This window comes from Aedes aegypti, chromosome 1 (assembly GCF_002204515.2).
Source record: "Aedes aegypti strain LVP_AGWG chromosome 1, AaegL5.0 Primary Assembly, whole genome shotgun sequence".
NCBI classification, from domain to species: domain Eukaryota; kingdom Metazoa; phylum Arthropoda; class Insecta; order Diptera; family Culicidae; genus Aedes; species Aedes aegypti.
The window spans coordinates 70,044,062-70,070,248 of NC_035107.1; the positions used below are offsets into that span (position 1 = coordinate 70,044,062).

General features: G+C 40.6%; 1 protein-coding gene across 17 annotated transcripts in view; it reads right to left on the minus strand.

Annotated features, from left to right (window-relative positions):
• Positions 1 to 12,383: 12,383 nt before the first annotated feature.
• LOC5565116 (neurobeachin) overlaps positions 12,384 to 26,187 on the minus strand; it is a 415,182-nt gene continuing 401,378 nt past the window's right edge. For 16 of the 17 annotated variants that reach the window (XM_021839344.1, XM_021839334.1, XM_021839394.1 and 13 more), the window contains one exon: positions 12,384 to 15,957. In XM_021839344.1, coding sequence (XP_021695036.1) covers positions 15,867 to 15,957 — 91 coding nt within the window. In that variant the 3' untranslated portion in view covers positions 12,384 to 15,866. The remainder of the gene's footprint in view (positions 15,958 to 26,187) is intronic. The other variant, XR_002499236.1, reaches the window with a different exon arrangement.

Genomic DNA, 26,187 nt, shown 5'->3' on the forward strand with positions numbered 1-26,187 from the left:
CTAGCTGGTGGGGCCGAGCGCGTTAGGGCTCGCCTAGTTAGCAGTGTTACGTTAGACGGGGATACGTTCGAGGTGGTCGACGAGTTCGTCTACCTTGGATCCTTGCTGACGGCTGACAATAACGTTAGCCGTGAAATACGGAGGCGCATCATCAGTGGAAGTCGGGCCTACTATGGCCTCCAGAAGAAGCTGCGGTCAAAAAAGATTCACGCCCGTACCAAATGTACCATGTACAAAACGCTCATAAGGCCGGTAGTCCTCTACGGGCATGAAACGTGGACGATGCTCGAGGAGGACTTGCAAGCACTTGGAGTCTTCGAACGTCGGGTGCTTAGGACGATCTTCGGCGGTGTGCAGGAGAACGGTGTGTGGCGGCGAAGGATGAACCACGAGCTCGCCCAACTCTACGGCGAACCCAGTATCCAGAAGGTGGCCAAAGCTGGAAGGATACGATGGGCAGGGCATGTTGCAAGAATGCCGGACAGCAACCCTGCAAAGATGGTGTTCGCTTCGGATCCCGTTGGTACAAGAAGGCGTGGAGCGCAGCGAGCTAGGTGGGCGGATCAAGTTCGTATCGATTTGGCGAGCGTGGGGCAGAACCGAGGATGGAGAGATGCGGCCACGAACCGAGTATTGTGGCGTGAAATTGTTGATTCAGTGTTATCTGTGTAGATGTTAACTAAATAAATGAAGCATAGCATAGCATAGACTGACTGCACATGTCAATGGTTGCTACTCCGTGATTGATCGGAACTGGTAAGAATTGCACTACGATCCAAATGAATAAAGGATGGGAGTTTCCGCTTACTCTCGAAGTGCAATTTTAGCAGATCTAATATTATTGATCAATAACGGCGCCGGCCAAGTCCTTACAGTCAGTTGGGATGGGGAAGGAATGTTAGGGTGTAATGATTGTTGCTTCTAGAGACCGAGAATACCTCTGCATCTACACAATCACCACGGGAAGGGTGTTTATTAGTGAGGGAGGAAAAGATCTGGGAGTCACCTCTGGTCGGTGATGGGATCCATGGACAAGGGGGAAATATACGACTTATATTTAAAGCTAGTTTTGTATTTTTGTCTCGAGAAGTTTTTGGAAAAAATACGTCATCATCTATAATGTCGAACAATTCAAAAGACGTTTTTATTAATGACGAAAACTGAAAATTACATGTATATATTTTAAATTATATGAAACAGGAATAATGCCGACACTTGTAGTGACGAACCATACATAGTTTGTTTGAAAATTACATATGAGTATTACTGTGGATTTTGTCTCGATATGGTAGAAGTTTTAGAAAATACGTCAACATTCACAATGTCGAACTATTCAAAAGATAATTTTTAATAATGTCAAAAAGAGATAAATGTATGTATATTGAAATACAAAGTTTGTTTTAATCTATCTATATAAATAAAAATGGAGTGGTGTTTGTATGTCACGAAATGGCTTGAGAACGGCTCGACGGATTAGAATTATTCTTCTATAGTTATGTTCCTGAAGTGTTCCGGCGTGTTTGTGTATATAAAAAGTAAGGGATATTTAATGGGAAAGTTGAAAAAACAGGAGTGAACGGAACTTCCATTTTGCACGGAGCGTTCCATGGCGTTTTTCAACAGCCTACTTGATGGCAAGACGAAGTTTGCCGGGACCATTACATAAAAGTTACGCTTTCAAGAAAAAATGTGTTATCATAAGCATGAAACGAACTCATCAGTTGGTAATCCATTCTCGACTGAACACAAAACTGACACTGACAGCAAAACTTCTTGGCGTCCAGAAAACAAACCGTCTTGCTTGGGCCTTCCCAAATACCTACCCAGCAAGACGCTCCAAAACAGGGAAAAAAAAATTCTCCGGCGACGAAAGCACGCGCGAATTGTCAGCAAAATCAATCGGACGACGCAAAAGCGAACTGTCCTGCTTGGGTGTCATGAAGCCACTACCCCTTGCTTATATGCCAATTTGAAGCAGAGAAAAACTTAGTCAAATTTCAAAGGACAATTGAAGCAAAACGTAAACTTTTTTACCGTCAAACATTTCAAATGCAATACAGATTTCATGTAGTGTATGAACTTTTGATGAAGTATGAATATTCTCAGAGATTGAGGGGGTGTCCATTTCGCCCCGGTGGTTCATTATGCCACTAATCAGGGGGATTATACATCAGTTAAAAATCTCATCAAAGTCCTAGAAAATAGAAATTTTTCTGGAATTCCTCTGAACTCCGAGATGCTTCCAAAAAATATTCTTAGATTTTTCCAGTAATACTTCTTACGAGAATACATCTGAATTCTAACAGAAATCGTCTGAGACGTTTTCGGAAATCCCTTAGGAAAACTTTCGGATATCTTTCGGGGGTACTTCCGAAAATCCTTCTGGAATTCTTCTGAAATGCCTCTGTATTGACAAATAAAAATACAGAGGCATTTCAGAAGAATTCCAGAAGGATTTTCGGAAGTACCCTCGAATCTTCTGGGACTCCTCCGAAAATCCTGTTGGAATTCATCCGGAAATCTTTGGATGAATCTTTCGCCGAATTATGAGATGAGATTCTTTCGGAAATCTTTCTGAGGATCCTCTGAATACTTCCTACCATTTTTTTTTCGAAGATTGCTTCATTAGTTCGGAATTACTTCTACGACGCTTCTGGGCATTCCTCTTGGATTTTTCATGAAATCTCCGTGCGATTATTTATTTTTTATTTCCCTAGGATTCTTCCGGAAATTCTTCTGGAATACTCCTGGATTTCTTCCGGAAAACTTTGGTCAAGCAGGACAGAAAGGGTCAAAAGTGAGCGACCAAATAAGTTCCACACTACGGTATCTGTTGTTATCTCATTTTTTCGCATGCATTCTCTTGGTCCGTTTCATTCTGCGGAACCATACCATCGTAGGTACCGTAGTGTGTGAAAGTTTCTCTACCCGATCGCTTCTCGATCGTGGATCAGCTGGTCCGCACATAGTAATAATTGAAATAGATAGGCAGAAGTAAATATACCGCCGCGAGAACTACACCTCGTCCGTTTGCTTAATAAAGTTTTTCTGTTCGCGTGAATAAAGTTTTTTTTTTTTTTATCTTTATTAACGAGATTTTTAACCCTGGGCTAGTTCATCTCGGGACCAACGGCTTTACTTCCCTTCCGAAGGAAGTCGTCACTATAACTCTTACGTTATAAATTACTATGTCGGGGATGGGATTCGATCCCAGGTCCTCGGCGTGAGAGGCGTATGTTCTAACCCCTACACCAGGGGTCACCAAAGTCTTGTTTGGTCTCGGTTTCGCTGGAATTTGTCGGTTTGTTGTTTTTCCTTGTTTCCCCGACAGTCAACCAACAATCTAGACAGCCACAATCCAAGCCGCCAACACCGAACCAACAGACTCGGACCGCTAACACTGCCAACACCCAAGACTCACACACTCAGCCAGCCACAGAACACGCCACCACAAGCCAAACACATGTAGCTCTCCCAATTACACCGACACAAAACATCATTCTTTCAAAGAATTTCGCTAGTAAGCTCAAGCTAGACGAAACGCCAGTCTATCTGTCGATTCAAGGCATTGGATTGTCGCAAGCAGTGTCAACAAGGCTGCTCACTGCCGTAGTGGGTCCGAGATCGCCGAATATTTCATCATTCGTCGAAGAGATGTCCTTCCATGTGCTTCCGAAGCTGACCGTGTCGCTGTCTACCGTCAGTATCAATACAGCTGCGTGGAATCTGCCGAATTCAACGCTTCTTGCGGATCCCAATTTCTTCGAGATGGGACCGATAGACGTCATCATCGGAGCAGAATTTTACATGGAGCTGCTGAAGGAGGAAAGGCGGAGAGCAACCGACGAAGGCCCAACTCTACAAGACACCGTATTCGGATGGATTGTTTCTGGTCGTATTCCAGAGGGTCCAGCGGCATCGTACTCCCTTGTTCACGTCTGCTCAACGGCGGAAATTCAAGACCAGCTATCGCGGTTCTGGGAAGTAGAGACTTGCCAGTCAACCAGCACGCTATCCGTCGAGGAGTTCTTCGATAGGACGACATACAGAGACGACGAAGGGAGATACGTAGTCACGCTGCCGAAGAAAGAGAGGTTGATCCAGCAGCTAGGCGATTCTCGGTCGACAGCAATCAAGCGTTTCTTGGGGGTCGAGCGACGATTCGTCATGAATCCAGAACTGAAGAAGCAGTACGCAGAGTTCATGCGCGAATATCTGGCTATGGGCCATATGAGAGAGGTTTCCGAGGAAGACACGAGTGCCCCGTCGTATTACTTGCCTCATCACGCTGTTCTGAAGCCGGACAGCAGGACGACAAAGCTGCGTGTCGTATTCGACGCATCCTGCAAAACGTCCGCCGGAGTTTCGTTGAATGATGCCCTAATGGTAGGCCCCGTCGTTCAGGACATGATAGTGGACATCACACTACGATTCCGTACCCACCGATTTGCCCTCGTAGGAGACGTCGCAAAAATGTACCGTATGGTACTCATGAATGCAGCAGACCACCAGCTGCAAAGAATCGTTTGGAGAGACAGTCCCTCGGAATCAATTCGTACTTTCGCACTCACCACAGTCACCTACGGTACAGCGTCCGCCCCCTACTTAGCCACGAAGTGTCTGCAGCGTCTGTCAGAGGAAGGTGAAGAGTCGCATCCTGCTGCTGCTAAGGTCCTCAAGAAGGACTTTTACGTCGATGACATGCTGTCTGGCGTAGACGACATCGAAGAAGGGAAGCGCCTTGTCAGTCAGATGAATGATCTGCTTCAATCGGCAGGATTCTCCTTGCGAAAGTGGAATTCTAACAGCAAGGAATTGCTGTCAGCGGTGCCGGAGGATTTGAGAGACGAACGATCGATTCTAGAACTGGATTCATCGAGTACCGCAGTCAAAACGTTAGGTTTAACCTGGGAACCTAGCACGGATTGCTTCCGATTCAGTTCGCCAGCGTGGAATGAGTCCACAGCGATAACAAAGCGTTGTGTTCTTTCGGATGCGTCTCGTTTGTTCGACCCATTAGGACTGGTAGGTCCAGTAATCATCCAAGCGAAAATCTTCCTGCAGGACCTCTGGAAGCACGACTGCGAGTGGGATGAACCGCTAAGCCCGCAGTTACAAGACCAGTGGCGTGACTATAGACGGAATTTGACCGGCTTAGACGGAATCGCTGTTCCACGATGGGTTGGAACGAGTTGCAGTACCGAAGCGGTAGAACTCCACGGCTTCTGCGACGCGTCGAACAAGGCGTATGGCGCATGCGTGTACGTCCGCACCATAGCTGCAGATGGGAGTGTAATGGTACACCTGCTAACCTAGTAGCTCCGCTCGAGAATTTGAAGAAAAACAAGAAGTCGCTATCCATCCCTCGGCTAGAGTTGTCGTCGGCACTACTTCTAGCACACTTATACGAGAAAGTCGCTAAGAACATCACCGTTGCCACCAAATGTCGTTTCTGGACTCGACCATCGTCGTATGCTGGCTTTCATCGCCGCCTTCGAGGTGGAAGCAGTTCGTGGCAAATCGCGTCTCCAGCACATTACAAAGGGTAGTGTGTGGAATCACGTCGCCGGTGAAGACAACCCTGCGGATATCATTTCTCGAGGCATGAGTCCAGCGCAGCTTCAGTACGATTCTCGTTGGTTTCACGGGCCGAAATGGTTGATATCGGACGAACATTACTGGCCCAGTTCGGCGCAAATCGACGAGAGCGAGTTCGCTAAGGTAGATCTGGAGGAAAAGTCCATCGTCGCGGCCCTCCCGGCGGTTTCCCCAAGTGAGATATTCGGTCTTCGCTCGTCGCTAGTAGATCTAGTTCGACTGACCGTTTACATTCGACGATTCAAATGGAATACGTCACCGGCAAATCGATCATGTAGGAAAGTAGGCAGCGTCACTTTCCAGGAATATGAAGACGCGATTAGGGAGCTGGTAAAGCTGTCTCCGCGGGAAAGTTTCCCGCAAGAGTTCTCAGACCTTGCCAAACACGGTCAGGTACAGGATTCGTCAAGAATATCGGCGCTATATCCCCAACTCGTCGGGGGTGTATTGTGCGTTGGCGGCCGGTTGAAAAACGCGGCAGTGGCAGATAGTAGGAAGCATCCTTACATTCTCGACCACCGGCATCCCTTCACAAAAATCGTCGTAGTCCACTACCATCGCAAATATCTCCACGCCGGTCAGCAACAGATGGTATCAGCAGTTCGAGAGCAGTTTTGGCCAACGAGCGTCAGAAATCTCACAAGACAGGTTGTCCACGAATGTGTCCAGTGCTTTCGTGTGAAACCCAAAATCCAGGAGCAACTGATGGCTGATCTGCCCCCCGAAAGAGTCAGGCCATGCTTCCCGTTCCAGAAGGTAGGAGTCGACTACTGCGGACCGTTTTACGTGGTCTATCCGCAGCGCCGAGCTCGTCCGGTCAAGTGCTTCGTGGCAGTATACGTGTGCCTAGTTACCAAAGCTGTGCATTTGGAGCTAGCAGCAGATCTGTCGACGCAGGCATTCTTAGCGACATTGCAACGCTTCACCGCACGCCGCGGCAAACCGTCGCTGATAATGTGCGATAACGCGACAAACTTCGTTGGCGCACGACGAAAGCTGGATGAGCTTGCGCAGCTTTTCGCAAGTCAACAATTCACAGAAGCAGTTCTACTACATACGATCGAAGACAGAATCGAGTTCCGGTTCATTCCAGCCCGCTCACCGAACTTCGGTGGACTGTGGGAATCAGCGGTGAAATCGTTCAAGACTCTGTTCAAACGAACGATTGGCACGCGCAGTCTGGAATACGACAACATGCTGACGGTGCTGGCTCAAGCAGAGTCAATCCTTAATTTCAGACCGCTGACCCCTGTCAGCAATGATCCGGACGATTTTGAAGCCCTCACCCCTGGACACTTTTTAATCCAGCGGCCGCTGACGGCCATTCCGGGACCTGATCTTGGCGAAGTTCCGGAAAACAGACTTTCGGCTTGGCAAAAGATGTTGGATTTCAACCAGAGGTTGTGGAAGAAATGGTCGGATCAGTATCTGTCCAACCTCCACAATCGGACGAAATGGACGCGACAGAAGGACAACATTGGCGTTGGCACTATGGTTGTCATAAAGGAGGAAAATTTGCCACCACTGAAGTGGCAGTTAGCACGTGTGACAGAGGTTCACCCAGGTTCTGACGGCAACATCAGAGTTGTCACCGTTCGGACCAAAGATGGCAGTTACCAGCGAGCGATCTCCAAGATCTGTGTGCTGCCAATACGAGATAATCTATCGTCTGCTGAAGGGGAGAACTAGGACTCCTCCAACGGCGGAGGTCGGAAGGCCTCCGCATTCCCAGTTAAGTTATGTATTTGTTAAACTTTCGAAAAAGTAATCCGATCATTTTTCTCCAGACAAACCTCCTTCCGTTTTGGGTTAACCAAAGCCGCAGACACTCAAATACAATTTATGAGTCGTCCCGCGTTCAATCTACCGATATCGAGGTAATATGTGTCGTGTTCGTTGGTGATAGTTGCATGTGCATCGTTGCATCCAGTCCGTCTAGTCAGTCTAGCATACCGCTAGATAAAGCATTGGTGGTATTCAGTTTTGTCTTGCAACTAAAGCTTCAAACCACGTTTGATCTTCCGAGGTACGAGTCTGCCGTCGCATTCAGAGGAAGAAGTGCGCAATTCAACCTCCTGGGTTCAAGCTATGATTGTCCACGGGTATGGCCAACCTATGGACCGTCACAGTATCAAGGATCCAGAATCGTAACCGCCACGGAGAGCATCAACACCGAAGATTATCAACGTTATCAAGCAACAGGGCAATATGAATCTACTATCGTCATTCAGAGAGACCGTCGGCGCCGCTCGGGCGTCCATCGGAGGCCTTAGGGCCTCCGTTCAGGCAAGTCGTTTTCGTTTTCAGCATTACATTTCAAAAAGCACCCTCTCATTTTATTCAGAGACCACCAGCGTTACACGGGACGCGGATTGCCTCAGCATCCGTTCCCACCAAATCATCCGTTCATCATCACCAAGTCGAAGTCAAAACGTCCAAGAAAACTTCCTAAATCAGCCAAGTAGTCGGAGTTCACTGAAGCGTCGTAACGTCTCGTCCAAATCGTCATTACCAAGAGTCCAGAGAAGTCATCAACCCAAATCGTTCAACGGGACCAAGCTATCGTCATCGAAGTTGAAATTCATTATCGTCGCATTATGCAGTCATCATCAAGAGTCTGTCCCAGTCAAATCGTCAACATCATCAAGTCAAAGCATAGTCCAAGCATCGTCGTAGTCTCTGAAGAAGCTCATCAATGCATTAGAAGTCAGCGTAAACAAGTCATCAAGTCGTCGAGGTGGAAATTGCACCAAATTGAGCGGTGTCCAAAATGCAATTCCGCTCCTACCTGCAGCAAAGCGAAGAACGATTACCAGAGACAGCAACCTGGCAGACAGCAAAATATCAAATGGAACAAGTTCAGACAAAACAAATTGTCTGCCAGGTAAGTTGTTCCGGTTTTACAAAATCTTACTTCACGATATTATATCTTCACCGAGGAAAACAACAAAATCATCGATCGTCCATCCAACACTGATCCACAAGCAGGCTGCCAGCATCGAGACCGTTGGTATATAGGCCAAGGTCAACTCGGTGGCTAACATCGTCGCAATATATGGGTCAGCAGTACCAGCCAGCAGAGCAGTACAGTGTAGTATATAAGGAACTGAAAATTTCGATAGTTTTAAGGCAATTTTGAAAACATCTGGGAGTTAGAAAGGGAAAGTTTGAAATCTAGGGATTCCAAGGCGGCCGGCATATGGTCAAGCAGGACAGAAAAGGTCAAAAGTGAGCGACCAAATAAGTTCCACACTACGGTATCTGTTGTTATCTCATTTTTTCGCACGCATTCTCTTGGTCCGTTTCATTCTGCGGAACCATACCATCGTAGGTACCGTAGTGTGTGAAAGTTTCTCTAGTTTTTAATACGTGTCCGAAAACTGTAATAAGTTAGCGCGCGAACAAACTTGCTGGAAGGTTTCATAATATCTTTCAAAGGTTCTTCCGGATTTTTTTCGGGGGGAACTATTCCTGTTCTTCCGTAAAGCTTCTGACGTTCATCAGGAAATACCATATCATCCAGGTATCATTCAAGGATGCTATCGGAAGTTTTCCTGGGATTCTACCGTGAATCGTTCTGGTATTCTTCTGAAAATACCATTGGGATTCCTCAGACATTAATTCTAGGACTTTTTCGAATATCTTTCTGGAATTCACCTGAAAATAGGATTTTTTTGGGAACGTAGAAAGATCTCCGGGATAATTTGCGAAAGAATCACAAAGAGATTTCTGAATGAATTTTAGGAGGATTTTTGGAAGAATTACTTAAGGATTTCCGTAAAAATTTTAAGAGTGTCCCATGAAGATTTATGAAAGAATTACAAATGGAATTTTGGATGTATTTCATAGTGATATCCGAAAGAATCCCAGAAGTTATTAAGATATTTTGGAAGAATTCATGTAAGATTTTCAGGAAATTGACAGGGTTATTGGAAGAATTCACTAAGACAGCCGGAAGAATTCCTGAAAACTTTCCGGTATTTCAGAGCAATGTCCGGAAGAACTCCAGAGAGATTTACGGAAGAATTTCAAACGGTATTTCCCGAACTATCTCAGAGTAACTTTTATAAGAGTTTTAAAAAGATTTCCGTAAGAATCTCAGGGATATTTTTAAGAGTCCCAGAGAACTGCCAGGAATTTTTTTTAAAGATTTCCATTTAAATTCAAGAGTGATTTTCTGAAGCTTAACTAATAAATCAAAATGGAAATTTACTAATAAATCAAAAAACTATGAACATTTTCCGAAGAATCGCAGGGAGATTGTATCAGAATGTCATAATTTCAAACGGATATTCGATATGTTACCCAGGAAAATTTCTGGAAAAACTTTAACATGATTTCGGTTAGAATGGAAGAAGGATTTCTAGAAAAAAAACCAGAAGAATTTCCACACAATTTCTGAGCAGTTTTCGGAACAATTTCACAGAGTGATCAAAGATACAACTATAATAGTTTCAGAAGGATTTCTTAAAGAAACTATTATTTCTGAAAGATTTCCGGAAGAATCCCAGTAGCGGTTTTTGGGAGAATCTCACAGGGATTCATGGAAGATTCTCTGAAAGATTTTATGTAGTACCATAAAGAAATTGCAAGAGGAATTCCAGAAGTAAAATCCATAAGTCTGATACAAATATTAAATTTCTTTTATGTCCGAGACCACTTGAAAGGTTCGAGGGGGGGGGGGGATAAAAATAAATAAGAAACAAAAAAATAAAAATGAAAAAAAAGTTTTTTTTCCAATTTTTATTTTTAACGATAGTTGTTAAACTTTTTTCAAACGTCCTCTGGATCATTATTTTACTTGTGTTTTACATCAAAAATTGAAAAAAAAACCTAAATGATGTCAAAGAAATGATGAATCTTTTTTTTTCTCCCCTTCAAAATTTTCGGATTATTGAAGGGGGGGTGACATAAAAGAAAATTAAAATTTGTATCAGCCTAAAGGATAAAGGAACAGCTCGAGATAAGTTTATGAAAGAACTACAGAGGGATCTCCTGATAAATTTCAGAAGGATTTTATATAAGGAATTTCATGATAATTACCAGAAGAACTTCAGAGAAATTGGGGATAATTCCAGAGATTTTTTCGGACGATTTGATTAGGGGTTCCAGGAACAATCTCAGTGAGATTTTCTGAAGAATCTCAGGAGGATTTTCAGAAGTATCCCAGAGAGCTGTGTAATTTCTTGATGGATCCTAAAGTGATTCAATTTTTAATCTTAGATGAACTTCCGAAAGAATCCCAGAATAAATTGAAAAATGATAGAAAATATTTATTAATGCATGAACTTTAGTTATTCGGTGACTTTTTTTTCTTAGTGTTCAATCATGTTAGTTTTTTTTCGTGCACGCGTTCAACAACCGTGCTGCATTCGATGAATCAAATGCAACAACAATTTTCGGCGCTATCCATCAAATTCGCTCACCAAAACCAATTTGGGGAATATAACAACACATCAATTGAGATAGATTCGAAAGGATTCCGCGAGTGGTTTGAATAGACAGTAGAGAATTTTAAATGTCTTGAATCCAACCGATATTAGAAAGATTCTCGAGGAGCTTTTTGAGGATATAGCAAGAACTAATAATTAAATCTCTTATCATAAGATTGACACCAAACAAATTTATTAGTATTTGCGGATGTAAATAAAAATTAAATTTTAACTAAAATTTATGATGCATCAATAAAATGTCCTCAATTCTCCCAAACTGAACTCTTATCCCTCGATTTCAACAAACAGATCTTATTCCTTCAGTTTAGGTCCAGTGGTTTGGGATAGTATATGTTCACGTTCTCGCCAGCACACTTACTGTAAAGCTAGCGTAGGAAAAACATCCCGAAGTCAGAGTGGATTTAGATAAGAGTGGCATCAATGTCAAAATTGGATCAGCGGCGAACTGTCATACAAATCCACGTTCCAATCAAGCAGGAGACCTTTCAAAATTGGAACATGACGTCACTCTGAAAATCACTGTTTATAGGCACTCTACCCTAAGTATATTACTACACAACAATCTCCATCATAGTTAAAATGCTATTTTATAACAAACTAAGTTAAAGTTTCCTCATATTTATTCATCAATCAAGAATAATCACCCCTATTCTTGTTTACGTTTGAAAGAACTTTTGATCGAAAGTCGCTTCGCATTCCAGTTTACGCCAGCAAAATCAAATGGACCATGGATTCGAATGAATAGGATTTGATCGAAAGTTTGATCCGCCGTCAACAAGAATGAGGGTGAATGACACTTAAGGCCCAAATGCAATGATAGCGGAACGGCAAAGGAAGCAGGTTCGCCCAGAAATAAAGTCACCTCGCTATACGAAACCTATACAATTCTCACCTCACGCCAGACAAAACTCGTAGAATAAAACCAACCAAAGTTGTCACCAAATGAAAGTGAACCAACATTGAGTCGACAAGCATGCCATAGTTTATGCTGGCGAACCGGTTCCGCTTTCCGTTTCCGTTCCGCTATCATTGCGTTTGGACCTTTATTTTCAATGGCTGAAGAGTTGTCCTAAAGGTCCGCGGACCACCCGTTGGGAAGCCCTGCCATAGGCCATTACATATTGTTTGTTCTAAAATGAAGGCCTTTCGTTCTTAAGAATGATCAAAAGAAGTTTTCCTTTCCAACCTGCACATTCGTCGATGAAAATCCAGCCATGATACAAATCAATTTAGAGTGTCTTGCTAGCATACCTTCCCGAGATTGTCACATAAGTTTTCAATGTGATATAACAAAGATATGGGATAAGTTCGGATCATCAACTGCTACCGTAGTTAATTTTAATTAATTTATTGTACAATAAATTGGGCTTAGTAACAATGCTTCTTTGATTTTTCTCCCCTCATCTCTGACTCACCAGTTTTGCTCCGTTCTGCATTAGCAGCTTCGCCAAACTTAGATTTTATTTTTTGCTGTTTTTCTCTATCTCTTTAAGGGGTTTCTGCTGACTTCTCTCTTTCCCGCTCTCTAGTTTGCTATGGATAATATTACTTTCTCTTAAGTACTTGCTCAATACTTACTTGTTCAAATGCAATCTTATCTGTTGTTTTATTCTTTAAATTTCTTATCGCTTCTGTACTAATGTATGTGTGACTGTATCAGTTATGTGTGTCAGTGTGGTTGACTGTTGTGTTTATTCTGCGCGGCGTGTGAGTCGAGACGACTCGCTCTCACCGCGAGTGACGTGAGACGACTAATGTTAATCAAATGGGAGCGAGTCGACAATTGTCACCTCATTCGACTCGTGTCACCTCACACGCCGCGCAGAATAAGCACATGTATTCTATGTATGCTTTCTTCTTTATCTAGCTTCTTTTTTCATCGAATAGACTTATGTTTGTGTGTTTGTGTTTTGTTTTTTTTTTTCTTTGCGTTTATCAATAATGTGTCACAAAATATATTCTTATTACTTTGCTAGTTTTCATTTCCATTAAATTTAAAGGTGTATGTGTGTTATTCTCTTCTTGTTTTTTTTTAGAACTGCTGTTAGCGCACCTGTACGTGTGAATGCGGATTCTCGTGTTTTAATTATGTAAATTCTCGGTGTGTCTTTGCTGTACTAACTGTAGCGTTGATTTTTTCACATTTTCTTCACTTTTACTTTTGCATTAGAATATTACACAAGACTAAGACTGGCTGTTGTTGTTGGTTTTGTTGTCGTTAGTTTTAAAACTAAGGTTAAAGATTTGTGTGTGCGGTTTACACTACGTAATTTGCTTGGCGGGGAGGGTGTATTCTGCGTAGTTTTGTCCTTATAAAACTGTAATTTTTATTGAAAACATCGCGCACTTGGGCTAACCGTACTTTGAAGCGTTTGTTTTATGAAGCGTTTTCTTTTTAGTTTAAGTTATCTAAAACGCCCAACTAGATGGTTTTGTTCTGTTTAAAACACTTTTTTTTATGATAGTCGATAAAATAATGCGCAGTTTAAACAACTTGAAAGGGAATGGGGTTAAAGTGGCTATCTCGTACTTTTTTATCTAGTAGGATTCTAAGTTTTAACTAGTTTCTGTCTTTTAAAGTATATCGTAAACTACTACTTGCCGGTGCTCGCAGCTAAATGTTATGCTTAGGTTCTACAACTGGCATTGCGTTCAATTGTGGCGGTGCGATGAAATAGCAAATGTACTAACCAATCCTTCAAACATAATCAAGCGATTTTTCTTAAAGTGTTTTATATCTCATTAAATAGTCTAGCTAAATTGCCACATCAAAAACGTGTCAGCCATTCTGTTTTTCGGCTCGTCTAATCTAATAAGGGATAAAAGCTACACCAACACCAACTTAGGGACTAAAATCGTGCGGCTTAAGTACACAGTTGTGACGAAAAAAAAAAATACGAATAATTAAGTACTGGGTTTTCGAAAAGAAACGGTTAAATTTCGCCTCTTTTCCATCTCACTATCAACAACGGAATAGTTGCTCCAAAAGTATTCCGGGCGTTGTCTTCATCAATTCAGTCTAAGTCAGTTTTTTTTTTCACTCATAATTGTATCGCTAGGAGGGGTCGGAATGAGCAATTTTTTCGACACAAATAACAGGAATGTTTTACGCATAAGAATAAGAAAAGTAGGGGAAAATTTTGGACGAAATCTGTTTGTCGTAAATACGAGTGTGGGTTGCGACTAGTCTTTCAAGGTATAATTCTTTCGTTAAGTACTTGGGCATTCCGGAGAAGTAGGCGTGGAAACCAGTGATGGAAAAATTCATCCGATTTGCATAAAAGCGTTTGTCGAACGGTTGGAATGCACCGCCTACTTTGCGGCTTCTTCTCGTTAACGTTCTCATGGTAAAGTAATTGAGTTACAAACAATTGTGTGGTGTTCGTTATCGACGTGTGATTGACGAAAATTTACTTCACTTTAGTGTTAATTTTTGCGAACATACATTTAAGGATGTGTGAGTGATGGTGCGCGTGTGCCTGTGTGTTATTTCTATAACAAAAAGCAAGCTAGATTTGGACGGAAATTTACGCACTCTGTCTGTCTCTATCTGAAGTTTGCTTCCACACAATGGATTTTCAGTGTTGCCAGTTGTTCCGTCCGTTATGTTTGCAGTGTTGCGCGGCGATTTTCGCCAGTTAAATCAACCGGTAAGCGAAAGCTCGCTAGCTTGTTGCACATTGCTGTTTCAGCTATAATTGTGTGTTGTTTTAATTACAGTTTCGTTACGTTGTTACTCTCACGTTAAATGTTAAATCTGGGCAGGAATTTTTCAAAAAATGCTTGGCACGTGAATATTTTATATGTTAGTTATGTTTTCTTAAACTCTTCCTCCGTTCTGCTATGTATACTAAGTATTCGCTGCGTTGATCGCAGCATCGCTCTGTCTCTGTCACACTGTCACTGTTAGATCGTGCAAAAACTAGCGCTTCAGGAGTGGCATTTTAAAAGTGCTGCGGTTGCGGTTCAGTGCTGCTAGATTTACGGTCAAGGTCTATGTAAATATTTGCGGACGGATAACCTCAGAAGAACCATTTTAATTCACACCTTATTAAGCTTAAAATCTGCTTTCGACGCGATCTTCCCCTTTTTTTGCATCGTCTCCTCTATCTCTCGTCGGAGTCGGTTTCTTCCGCAGTGTTTCACAAATTGTTTTAAAATTGTCTTCTTTTTCAGTTGGATTCTAATTTACATTTGGCATACGATGTGCGCGCCATCTTGCGCGCACGTGTGTCTTTTGGTTTCGTATTGATGAAAGCTGCTTCCTTGTTTCGCTTGAACCGTTCTTCCGATTACTATGTGATTAAAAGAGTGTGGGTGTGTGTTATCCTGTGTTAATGTGATTTTGAATACATCAAATTTGGCATTGTTCTCCAACTTTCGGTTCTCTTTTTCACCATACTCATCAATCTCTATCGGTATAGTAGAACTCTGCTTACAATCTAGAAGTGTATCAACATTTTTTCTTAAGAATTTTTGCTTAGCATTTCCCATAATTTCAAGCCCGCTAGTTGAACCGTTAAAAGCTTTTCCTCCCCTAAATCTATGCAACCCGTACGCTTCAGCATTCAGCGTAGCGGTTTCTCTTCGTCATACCTACTAAATAAGTAACAACTTCTTACTTGAACAAGAATAAAAAAAAGATTTTGGCCTCTTTCTATAATTCTCTTCATCTGCTCAGAAAACGACAACCAGTGAGTCCCGATCACTGCCGTCACTGTTGCCAGTTTGGTTGCGATTCGTCTGCCGATGACGTTGGTATTGAAGTTCGGCTTCGCCCTGGCTCGTGATCGAGACGTACCGAAGAGACGAGTTTCAATAGCGCTGCTGGTACTCGTGGTGCCAACGGTTGAAGTCGATGTGGAACACGATGATGGAACCGGTGGCCAGACCCGCTAGGAGGTACCTGGAAGAAGATGGAGAGAACGATGGTTAGCTACCTTTGTCGTTCATGTTGTAACATACTATAATCGTCTGCAGTTATGCTGGTATAATTCAATAATACACTTTGAGATTACTTCTACATTACGACGTTCCTTGGGAATATGGCGAAAACGGTATCATTCACAGTTGGTGAAGGACTTAGAACTATACTGAAGATATTGATACATTCACCCAACAGTTGTGGATAGCACGTAGATATGGATCAGAGTTAGATTAAAAAAAAACTATAAGTATCATCAAATAGAATTGTAAACACGCAGAACATATTTTACCTACGTGAGCCATACATCTATATGAAATCGAATCATGAAAGTCGAGATCAGGGAGTGCCTGATTCGACGCTTCGAAAATCTTGTTTAAATGATTGTTTAATGATTCGTTACTAATAAGACCGTATGATTTTCATATGAGTTCTATATGAAGTACTATGAAGTATTTGTATTAAAATCTTCGAGACGCATCCTTAGTGTAGGACTAAATGATCAACTGAAGAATAATTTGCAGGTTGTAGATCGAAGGTCGTTACTTTTTCTTAATAAATGCACACAACATCGCTTTGAAAACAGCGATGATCGCACTGTCCAAGCCACGATATCTGCAAGAAGCTTTCAATGCTCAGGAGTAGAAGTAGGAGCTAAGACCGGCTATTGGATAATTAACTATCCACCGGCCGAAGAATGAGAATTGTTTATAACGTATTGATTGAAATGGCTCAATTAATACGAAAGTCAACTGTATCTATTTCTGGCACAGTTTCTTTAATCGGTATACTATGAGATCTCAAATCAACATCTGTATCAATTGCATAGCTTATCCTAAGCCTTAGCATCTAGTCATGTACCTATCTAGTGGAGAAGTCGCAGTTTTCGGAGTAAAGAGGAAGGTCAACAAACTCTATGAGTTCGTCAAGACCAAAAACAATGTCCATCTCAGGTTCAACTGGTCACGAGCATCAAGTTCGCCGTTACAGCCGCAGAACACGGACAGAAGGAGTTGCGGGTGAGAGCGGAAAAAGCAGAAAAGGCATTGATCTCGGTGATAGAGATGGTCGGGTTTCACATTTTTCAAACCCGAACCCGACCCGTACCCGACTTATTTTATTCCTTCAAACCCGGACCCGACCCGAACCCGAGACAAAAATTTAGAAGTAAACCCGGACCCGACCCGAACCCGAAAAATTTTCGCTGTTCAAACCCGAGCCCGACCCGAAACCCGAGAATGTTTTCTAAGAAAAACCCGAATAGAACCCGAGTTCGAAAAGATGATAAATTCATCGTTTCTGATGCATAGGGATGCTTTCCGGTTGTTACTTTGTGAACAATTATCCACAAACCCGTCCCAAACCCGGCTAAACCCGACTTTTTTCAAGCCCGAACCCGACCCGTACCCGTTATTTTTTTAACCTTCAAACCCGACCCGAACCCGAACCCGAAAAAATGAAAATTTTCAAACCCGAACCCGACCCGAACCCGTCGGGTTCGGGTTCGGGTCGGGTTTCGGGTTTGAAAACCCGAGACCCGACCATCTCTACTCGGTGAATGCAACAGCCGGTTCACAGGAGACGCCTAGAAGCAATCCGACCACCCGAATGGTGCACCGTGAAAGGCCAAAAGGAGAAGAATGCAGCACGCAAGGAGAGGAATAGAAAAAGAAAGGAACCGAAGAAGAAAGAAAAGCGACGGTTACCTCGTGAGAGGCTCAAGGCGATGCTCTTGTCATTGAGGCAACTGACACCCTACGCGGAAATTCTCAGGAGAGTGAGGGAGGATCTAGCGCTGAAGGAGCTGGGTGAAAACGAGGCGCATCCAGTATCTCCTTTCTGGTTGCGCCCGGTTCTCACCCTGCTCTCTGAGCTCAAAAAAAGATCCATCGATCAAGAGTTTGGTCTGTCGCGAACTGCCCATACTCGCATAACAGTCCCATTTGATTTTTTGCCACTTTTTAGTTAGCTCCATGAATAGTATTCATTTTAAGTGTATTTTCTAAAATTATGCTCCAAATTATAACTTTGTATGGACGAAATGTGAAAAAATACCAAACCATGTGCGTCCCATATTGAAAGTACCCGCATATCAGTCCCATTCGATGATTATGAAGAAATTAAAGTAAACCTATTCCTATGATGAATTCTGAAAGCTTGCATAGGGATTTTCATTTCCTTATAGAAACAATTAAACAAATCAGGAAGGTATAAATTATCTATAATCCAGTGAAACTCTTATTTTTGTTTAAAAAAGGTTTTACCACAACGACTTTTTTGTTTTTCGATCATTAGTAACACCACATCTGCATGTAAACTAATGTAAAGCAAAATAGTTTTCCTGAGACTATTTTACTGCTCCATTCACAATCGCCCTGCGGCCTATCATAATCAGAATCTCCGGCAGGCTGAAGTCCAACAGCGAGGAGTGAGAAGCTTGTTTGGCCGCCGCAAGATTACGCACATCGTCGCTAGCACTAACGACAGTGTTCACATGGTCAAGCTAAGTGTCTGCAACACCAAATGCACGCATCTTGATTATCTATATCTTGAGAACCGCCATTTACCTTCATCAAGTTGCCCAAAGCATGTTAGACTAATGTTTCTTTGATATTTTTAAATCCTCCACCCGTCATGTGCTGCGATTTCAGCAAGCCTTCCATAGAGCCGACCGCAACAGTTAATTTGAACTCAGGAAAATCTTCACCATTTTCTCAAACATTATCACCACTGTTCAACTTAAGAACTTCAACATTGTTACTATTGAATATAGTTGATAACTGAAAGCTGCAAAACGAAAAGTACATTGTAATCGATTGTAAACTTGAACAACAATGTGTCAAGGTGCAAGATAACAAAGTAAGCGAATCCCAAGTAATGGGACTAGTATGCGGGTATTCAAGCGTTTAGTGAGAAAAATACTCGGATAACTAGTCCCATCTGCAATTCCACTAATTTTGATAGGGAAAATACAATCACTTTTACTAAATTTTAATTGTTTACGGTTTTGGCACATTGCAATGATAGTATATTGAGAAATGCCACCAGCATTTACTACTGCCAGCAGCGGCAAAACGAAAATGTTGGTTTTATGTTTAGAAGCGTTTTTCGCGACATCATGATTTTCCTAATGGGACTGTATTGCGAGTATGGGCAGCGAAGTCGTTGAGCAACGAGGCAAGTGTGAGAGCCTTATCCCAGGAGGCAGTGATCGAATGTAGAGAACTGGACGAGATGGCAACAGAAGACGACACGAGGGGTGCACTGTTGTCTCAATGCAACCTGGAAGAAGCACCGCAATCCATCCGGCTGAGGAAAGCGTATGGGAGTATGCAAATAGCGACGATCAAGGTGGGATGGTCGGTCTGCCCGCTGAAACTGATCCCTCGGGAGACAAATTCGGTGGAGAGATGCTTCAGATGCATGGATTTAAGCGACCAGGCAATGGACTGCAAAGGCCCGGACAGGTCCGGACATTGCAGGAAACGTTGACAGGGACTGTCTGAAGACACCTAGGTGCGGTGCTGTGTAAAGCGGAGGATGGTAACGACCATACGACGAGTGGCTATAAATGCTCCAAATATCAGAAGGCGAAGGCAGGGCAGTATTTATGATGAAGATAACGCAGCTGTACCTCAATCATTGTGACGCCGCACAAGATCTGTCGTGGAAGTATACAAAGACGACGGTAATCCAAGTAACGGGCCGATTCCCCATCCACGAAGTCGAACGCTCATTGTCAAAAATAACGGAATCTCCGTATGTAGCGTGTAAACGGTAGGAGAAATAGAGTGGTATGTCGGGTTGCCGGTGCTAATACATAGTTTTCTTATTTTTTTTTTTTATTTAAAAGAGTAGCCACAATGAGAATATATACTAAGGTGTGGAAGAAGAAGCAATGGCTGTGTATTAGTAAAGAGAAAAAACGTAAACAAAAATAACTACGTCACTAATTTACATGGCTTCTTATGGGAGCCCGCTCGCTTGTAGTGGTGAAACATTTTGCACCGTACACGGATGGCATGCACACTAATAGTCTTTTCCTCACCTCGGTATATATTCTCATTGGAGTAGCCATGCTTTAATGTAAATATGGTAAAAATGTGGAGTTGAATCCCCAATGCGCCATGTTTGTGGTAATCTAGTCTTATCCCGGTCAGACACCTGTTGAGAAATATCCCAAATTATGTAGTTTACTATATTCTTAATTTTACACCAGTTGTAAATTACCGTTTTGATTCATATTACGGACAGCTTCAAATTCCGGACACTCTTGTTTGTATGGGAAACATTTCACACGAAATATTTTAATTTTCGCCGTCCAAAAGTTCTCATTTTCGAGGCTCGTTATATTAGGTTTTTTCCATGAATATCATTGCAAATTTATAATACTCAACTACCTTAGACGTCTCTTAAGTGGTTGAACGATTTTAATTGATGATTTGATTGTTCCATTAATGATTATCATGAGCTGTCCGTAATTCGAATCAAAGCGTCCGGAATATGAGGCAAAAGTGAGGGAGCGTCCGGAATAAGAATCATGAAAAGGCCACACGTTTTGCTTTATTTAAATTTATTCAAGTTGCGGACGCGTATTCTTTACCCACCATCCGGAAGTTAAGGGCTTCCGATGCTCGATAATGCTAAAAAATCATACAGAATGATTTATTTTGTATGGTCCAAGCTGGGTTATACTTCACTAAGGCCTTAAGTGACCGTAATATGAATCAAAACGGTAATTGATATCCGTGGCTATAAGGAATGATTTTTTTGTACTTTGATATCACTTTTAGTCACTATTTCGATCATTTTGGTCGAAAGTGACTATTATTTCGCTATCTGGCCGCTACCAGTCCTGTCAAAGAATCGGTCCCTGCACTAATTCCTGGATAAATTCTTTGTGGATTTCTGGGAAATGCATGAAAGATGAAACATTTCTTGAAGAATCTTGGGATGAATTAACGTAGTAATTTATGATGATATTCCAAGACAAGTTTTTGCTTCAAATGTCAAAGAAATTTTGATCGAAAATTTTAGAGGAAATCTTTAGAAATCTCTGGAGTAATGTCGAAGTAAGTAAGTAAACATCCTTAGAGAAATTATTGAGTTTTATGTTGAAGATTTCTAAACAAAAATCTCTCTAGGGAGTTCATTTGAAGGTACAAAATTACTGGTTGAATTCTTGAAGGCATCCTGAGTTCTAATTCTAGAGAGATTTCTGTTTTGAGGAAACCAATATAAAATTTCTGAAAGATCTGCTGGAGAAATCTTCACAGTTCCTGGAATGCGTTTTGATGAAACTTGTTAAAGAAATCAATTCTATAAAATGATACTTTGCATAACATCATGAAAAACTTCCAAAAAAATTAGAGATACCATCAGACTAGACATCTTTAGTTGAATTCTCTAAAGAATTGAAACTAAGGTGTTTTCTGATTTCTGTTCAGTTTGTGTCTGGCCTCTTTGATACCTCCACGAATTCTTTCAGGATAACATTTAGGGATTCCTTTGAAGATTCACAGCAGTTTCTCCAAACATTTTCTCAGGAATCATTCCAGACGATAAATCGCCACATAAATTTCCAGGAGTTCATCTGAGGACAACTCCTCAGTATGTCAAAAGATTTTCTAGAAATTTGCTCATAAATTTCCGAATTTTGTTCATCAATTCTACCAGTTCGCTCACGAGTTTAAAAAGTAAGATAATTAGATGTGTTCACAAATCTAATTTGTCGATTTGAACCGTATAGCGGTTAAAGTTTTCAAATTTACTTTGTATAAACTTATCTTAGCGGGTACTATTGCACTGATGGTACTTCAATTATTTATTTTCTGAACTAAAGACATCTTCAAGTATTGTTCAAGGAATTCTTCTAGAAGTTACTCCAGAGATTCACCCAAAAATTCGATTTTTTTTTCTTGTATTGCCCTTAAGATCTCTCCAGTATTTTTTTCATGACAATTTTGCTTTTGATTGTATCCTTATCAGCAACAATTGGGACAAACGGTTGTGAGCGAGCTTGCTTTGTTGTTTGTTTTTCGTCTGTTTTGATGACAAATTGATTCACTGATCATGGTTAAAAACTTGCAGCAAGCCAGAATCGAACCGAGGATCTTGCGATTGTCAAGCGCGAACGCTTACCGCTCGGCTATCGATGCGGTTGGATCGGGAGGGACCAAAACGCAAATAAAAAGCGTTCTTGATACCTCAATCGTGATTGGAATAGTAAATGTAAAAACTTGTTCATGGTTTCCATTACTTCAACGCTTGTTTCAGTGTAGGGATTATATTGAGAATTTCTCTTACTTTTTAAGGTTTGTTCGAGAATTTAACTATGAATTAGTCTAAGGACGCATCTACAAATTATTTAATTCAGTTCTTCGCTAATTCATTTAGTGATTCCTTCCTGAGTTAAAATATTTTTTTCCTGATATTTCTCTCAAATTCCATAAAGATAAAGTTTTTCTTTACAAAATTTCTCATCTTTTCATAGGTTAAGAATTATACTAGCGTTAAGTTTGATACCTGCTTTTGATTATTTTAAATAAGAATGTACTGTACAAAAAAGTCACAACTTTCGAAGGATTAAAAAAACAGTTTGTGCATTTTTCGTACAAAACAGCATAAATGATTTTATCAGATATTTTAGGCGCTAAAAGATTTTCAAATAATATTAATTAATATTAATAAAATTATTTTTTGATACATGATTTTTATGTAGTTACGTAAACCGCATTTTTTTTTCAAAAATCTCAACGGGACAACCTCTAAACGTCGATTTTGAGGGTTCCTCACATATACCTACCAGTTTGTTTATGACATCCTAAGCTACCATTTTGAGGTTGAGACTCTGTTTCTAGAAAAAAAAATTGAATTTAGTGATACCCGTCCTTTCGGGATATCACAATAAATCTCTTCAAAAAATATCAAGTGATTTCTCAAAAAAAATATATGAGAAGGACTTGAAAATGTTTTCCTTCAAGAGTATATTTAGTCTAGAAATTCTTTGGGAAAACTTGAGTTATTTCTTATATATTGATTTTTTCTAGAATTTTAAAGATTTTTTCTTGTAAATATAGAAATATCGCAGAATCTTTAGAGTTTCTCATAGAAACGTCACCAAACGTAAAATACTGGGCTTCTTCTGGGAATTCCTTGTGAAAATTGTTCAAGAATTTTTGGTTATTGTGTATCATCGTGTCTCATACACGATATACGAATACGAAAATGGCAACTAGATCGTAGCTAAAAATAGTGTAAGTGCTCTTAGAACACTAAGCTGACAAATAGGCTCTGTAGACGAAGAAAACAAAAAGAAGAAATGTTATTAAATTTAAAAAAAACTGCTCGAAGAAATTCTAGAAGCATTCTTTGAGGATATTCTGGAGAAATACTTTGATAATGTTTGAAATGCTGTTTCAAAACAATTTTTGTGGGAATACTTCCAATCCTTATTTATACAGAGAAGACTGGCTATTGCACAATTAGTGCGCACTTTAGGTCTTCTTTTACTCGTGATTCGTTCAGATCCTTGTATTTTATTACTGCTTTTGTATGATCTCACTGATGATCATCACTCTCAATAATGGATTCGCTCATCTCTACGGCGAACTCAGTATTCCGAAGATAGCGAAAGCTGGGATGATAGATTACAAATTATTTTAATAGATGTCACCTGCTCCTAACTGATCATTGGCATGAACATTGATAACCGGACAATTCGTAGTTGCTACTCCGTTATTGACCAGGAATAATCAGTTCAAAAAGTCACCTGTAAGTCTCTCAAGATAACGGGAATCTTTATCAAAAATAAAAGCAACATTCCTATTGTTATCATAATATGTCCCATTATTGCACCATTTCGTACATGACTCATATTCTCTACTTTTTATAGCGATTTAAAAAAAAAAAACACTTAATTTTCTTCACAGGATGATCAATGCTTTTATGATTCAAGTCCTTTACATTCAAAACTTGTGAAAACATGAATTCTTACTTCTGAAATGACTACTGTTCGGAATTTAAGTCATATTCGAAATTTGAGACAAAACTGTACAATGGAAATAGAAGCATGAAACGAGTTCACCAAATTCATCATACATCCCTGACTGAGCAGTTATAAGCTACTGCATCAACTTGCTTCATCAAGAAGTCATCCAGATTCTTTAGAAATTATTTTTAGAAATCTCTTCAGCAGGAGCTTATTATGAGGTCTTTGTGAAATTGAATTTCAAATGAAACCCAGAATGACAATCGAGAAGGAAATCCTATAAAAATATGAAGTTGTGTTCTTGTAGTCTTGAACATCAAATGGTGGGTAAAGTTCATGGAAGCATGAGATTTGGTTCAAAGAATCTTGTATGGAGCAATCAAGGGAGTAATTTCTGGAAATATTCTTAGATAAATTAAAAAGGTTCCTATTTTAGACAGTTAGTTGCTACATATCAGCCTTGCCAAAGGAAATCTTGAAAGAATTCTTCTGGAAAAACTGCAATTTCTGAGGAAAGTTCAGGAGGATTTCTTGAAAGAATTCTCAGAGAGTATCGTTGAGCTGTTTTTTTTTTAATTTGCATGCTTGGAATTCCTAACGATACTTTCCAATGAATCCTAGGAAGATTTTTCGGAAAGCTTAGCGGAAATCCCCGTATGAACTGCAGGGCTGGATGCAGGTCTCTTTTTAGAGACTTGGTCTCTATTTGAATGCATGCTTTTAAAAAGTCTATGTTTTTAATGGAAGGTTTCTAAAGTCTCTTTTTTGATTGAAATGGTTTTGAAAGTAAATATAGTTTCCATCTCTCTCTAGTGAACTCCGATACAAAATACCTAACCAGGAATTTGCACAGAGATTACTCTGAACATGTTCAAAATGCTGTTCCAGAGTTTCCTCTAGAGATTTATTCACCAATTCCAGCTATCCATATTTTTTTTATACAGTTGTTACTCTAGCAAATCTCCCAAATAAGTAGGAGTTGTTTTCTTCTAAGAGAACCCCCAAGGACTTACAAGAAATTCGTTAAAAGGTTTTCCAGGAACCCCTACAAGAATTCCTTAAGGCGTTCCTACGTCGATTCATTCACTTATTTCTCCAACCCTTTTTTATATAAATTACTTCGTGAATTCATATACTGCTTATCTCAGGAACTGGTCATTTTTTCTCAGAAGTTATTACTGTAAATATTTTAACAAGTATTCCTGGAATACCTACCTTAAAAAATCGACCAGTGATTCATCATTAAGTTCCTCCTAAAATTTATATAAAACTTCTCCATCCTCGAATTATTCATGCAGTTCTTCGAAACAATTCCGGAGTAATTTTTCAAACATCCTTCGATTCTTCAAAAATTAAATTTAGGTTTCACACCTCCGTATACTACAGCTATTATTCCGACGACACACAAATTCCTTCAGAGATTTTGCTCGACGTTTTTTTTCAAGAAATGCCTACAGAAAAAATATGTAGTACCGAAAAGCTAAACATTACATATAATTTGCAATTGGATTAGATGGACAAATTGATTTGAAGATTTGCGAAAAATTTACACGTCTTCTCAGTGAGAATCGAACTCACGACTCCCCGATCTCTAGTTGGGAAGCCCACTCAATGGAAACCTGTGCTATTCCTATATCTAAAAAACAATGCGCTCTCGGGTTAGGCATTGGAAATATATAGAAAGCGTTGTGTTTGGATGGACATCTAATTCTTCCGAAAGAGGTGCGCTTTGCGAAAAAGGACCACGTGATTATTGAGCTGAAATCGAATTCAGGTTAACTTCTGCGTTCATGAGTCCTCTCATGGCGTAGTGGTAACGCGCCCTAACTAGAGATCGGGGAGTCGTGAGTTCGATTCTCACTGAGAAGACGTGTAACTTTTTCGCAAATCTTCACATCAATTTGTCCATCTAATCCAATTGCAAATTATATGTAATGTTTAGCTTTTCGGTAGTTGTTAAACTTCCACTCGGCTGGTTAGCCGTAAACCACGATTCATAATTAAAAACAAGTAAATCTGTAGTGTTTTATCCAGCGATGCAATGATATTTTTTAAATAATTATTTTAGCAAGTCATGTAGAAAAAACCCCAAGACTTCCTCAGAAGTTAAGGAGTTTTTCAGAGATTTTCGCAAGAGTTTACCAGGAATTTCTACATGAGTTTCATCAAAGAGTACTATAGAATTTGTTTCAGCTCTATTCTCTGTTTTTTCAAGGATTTTT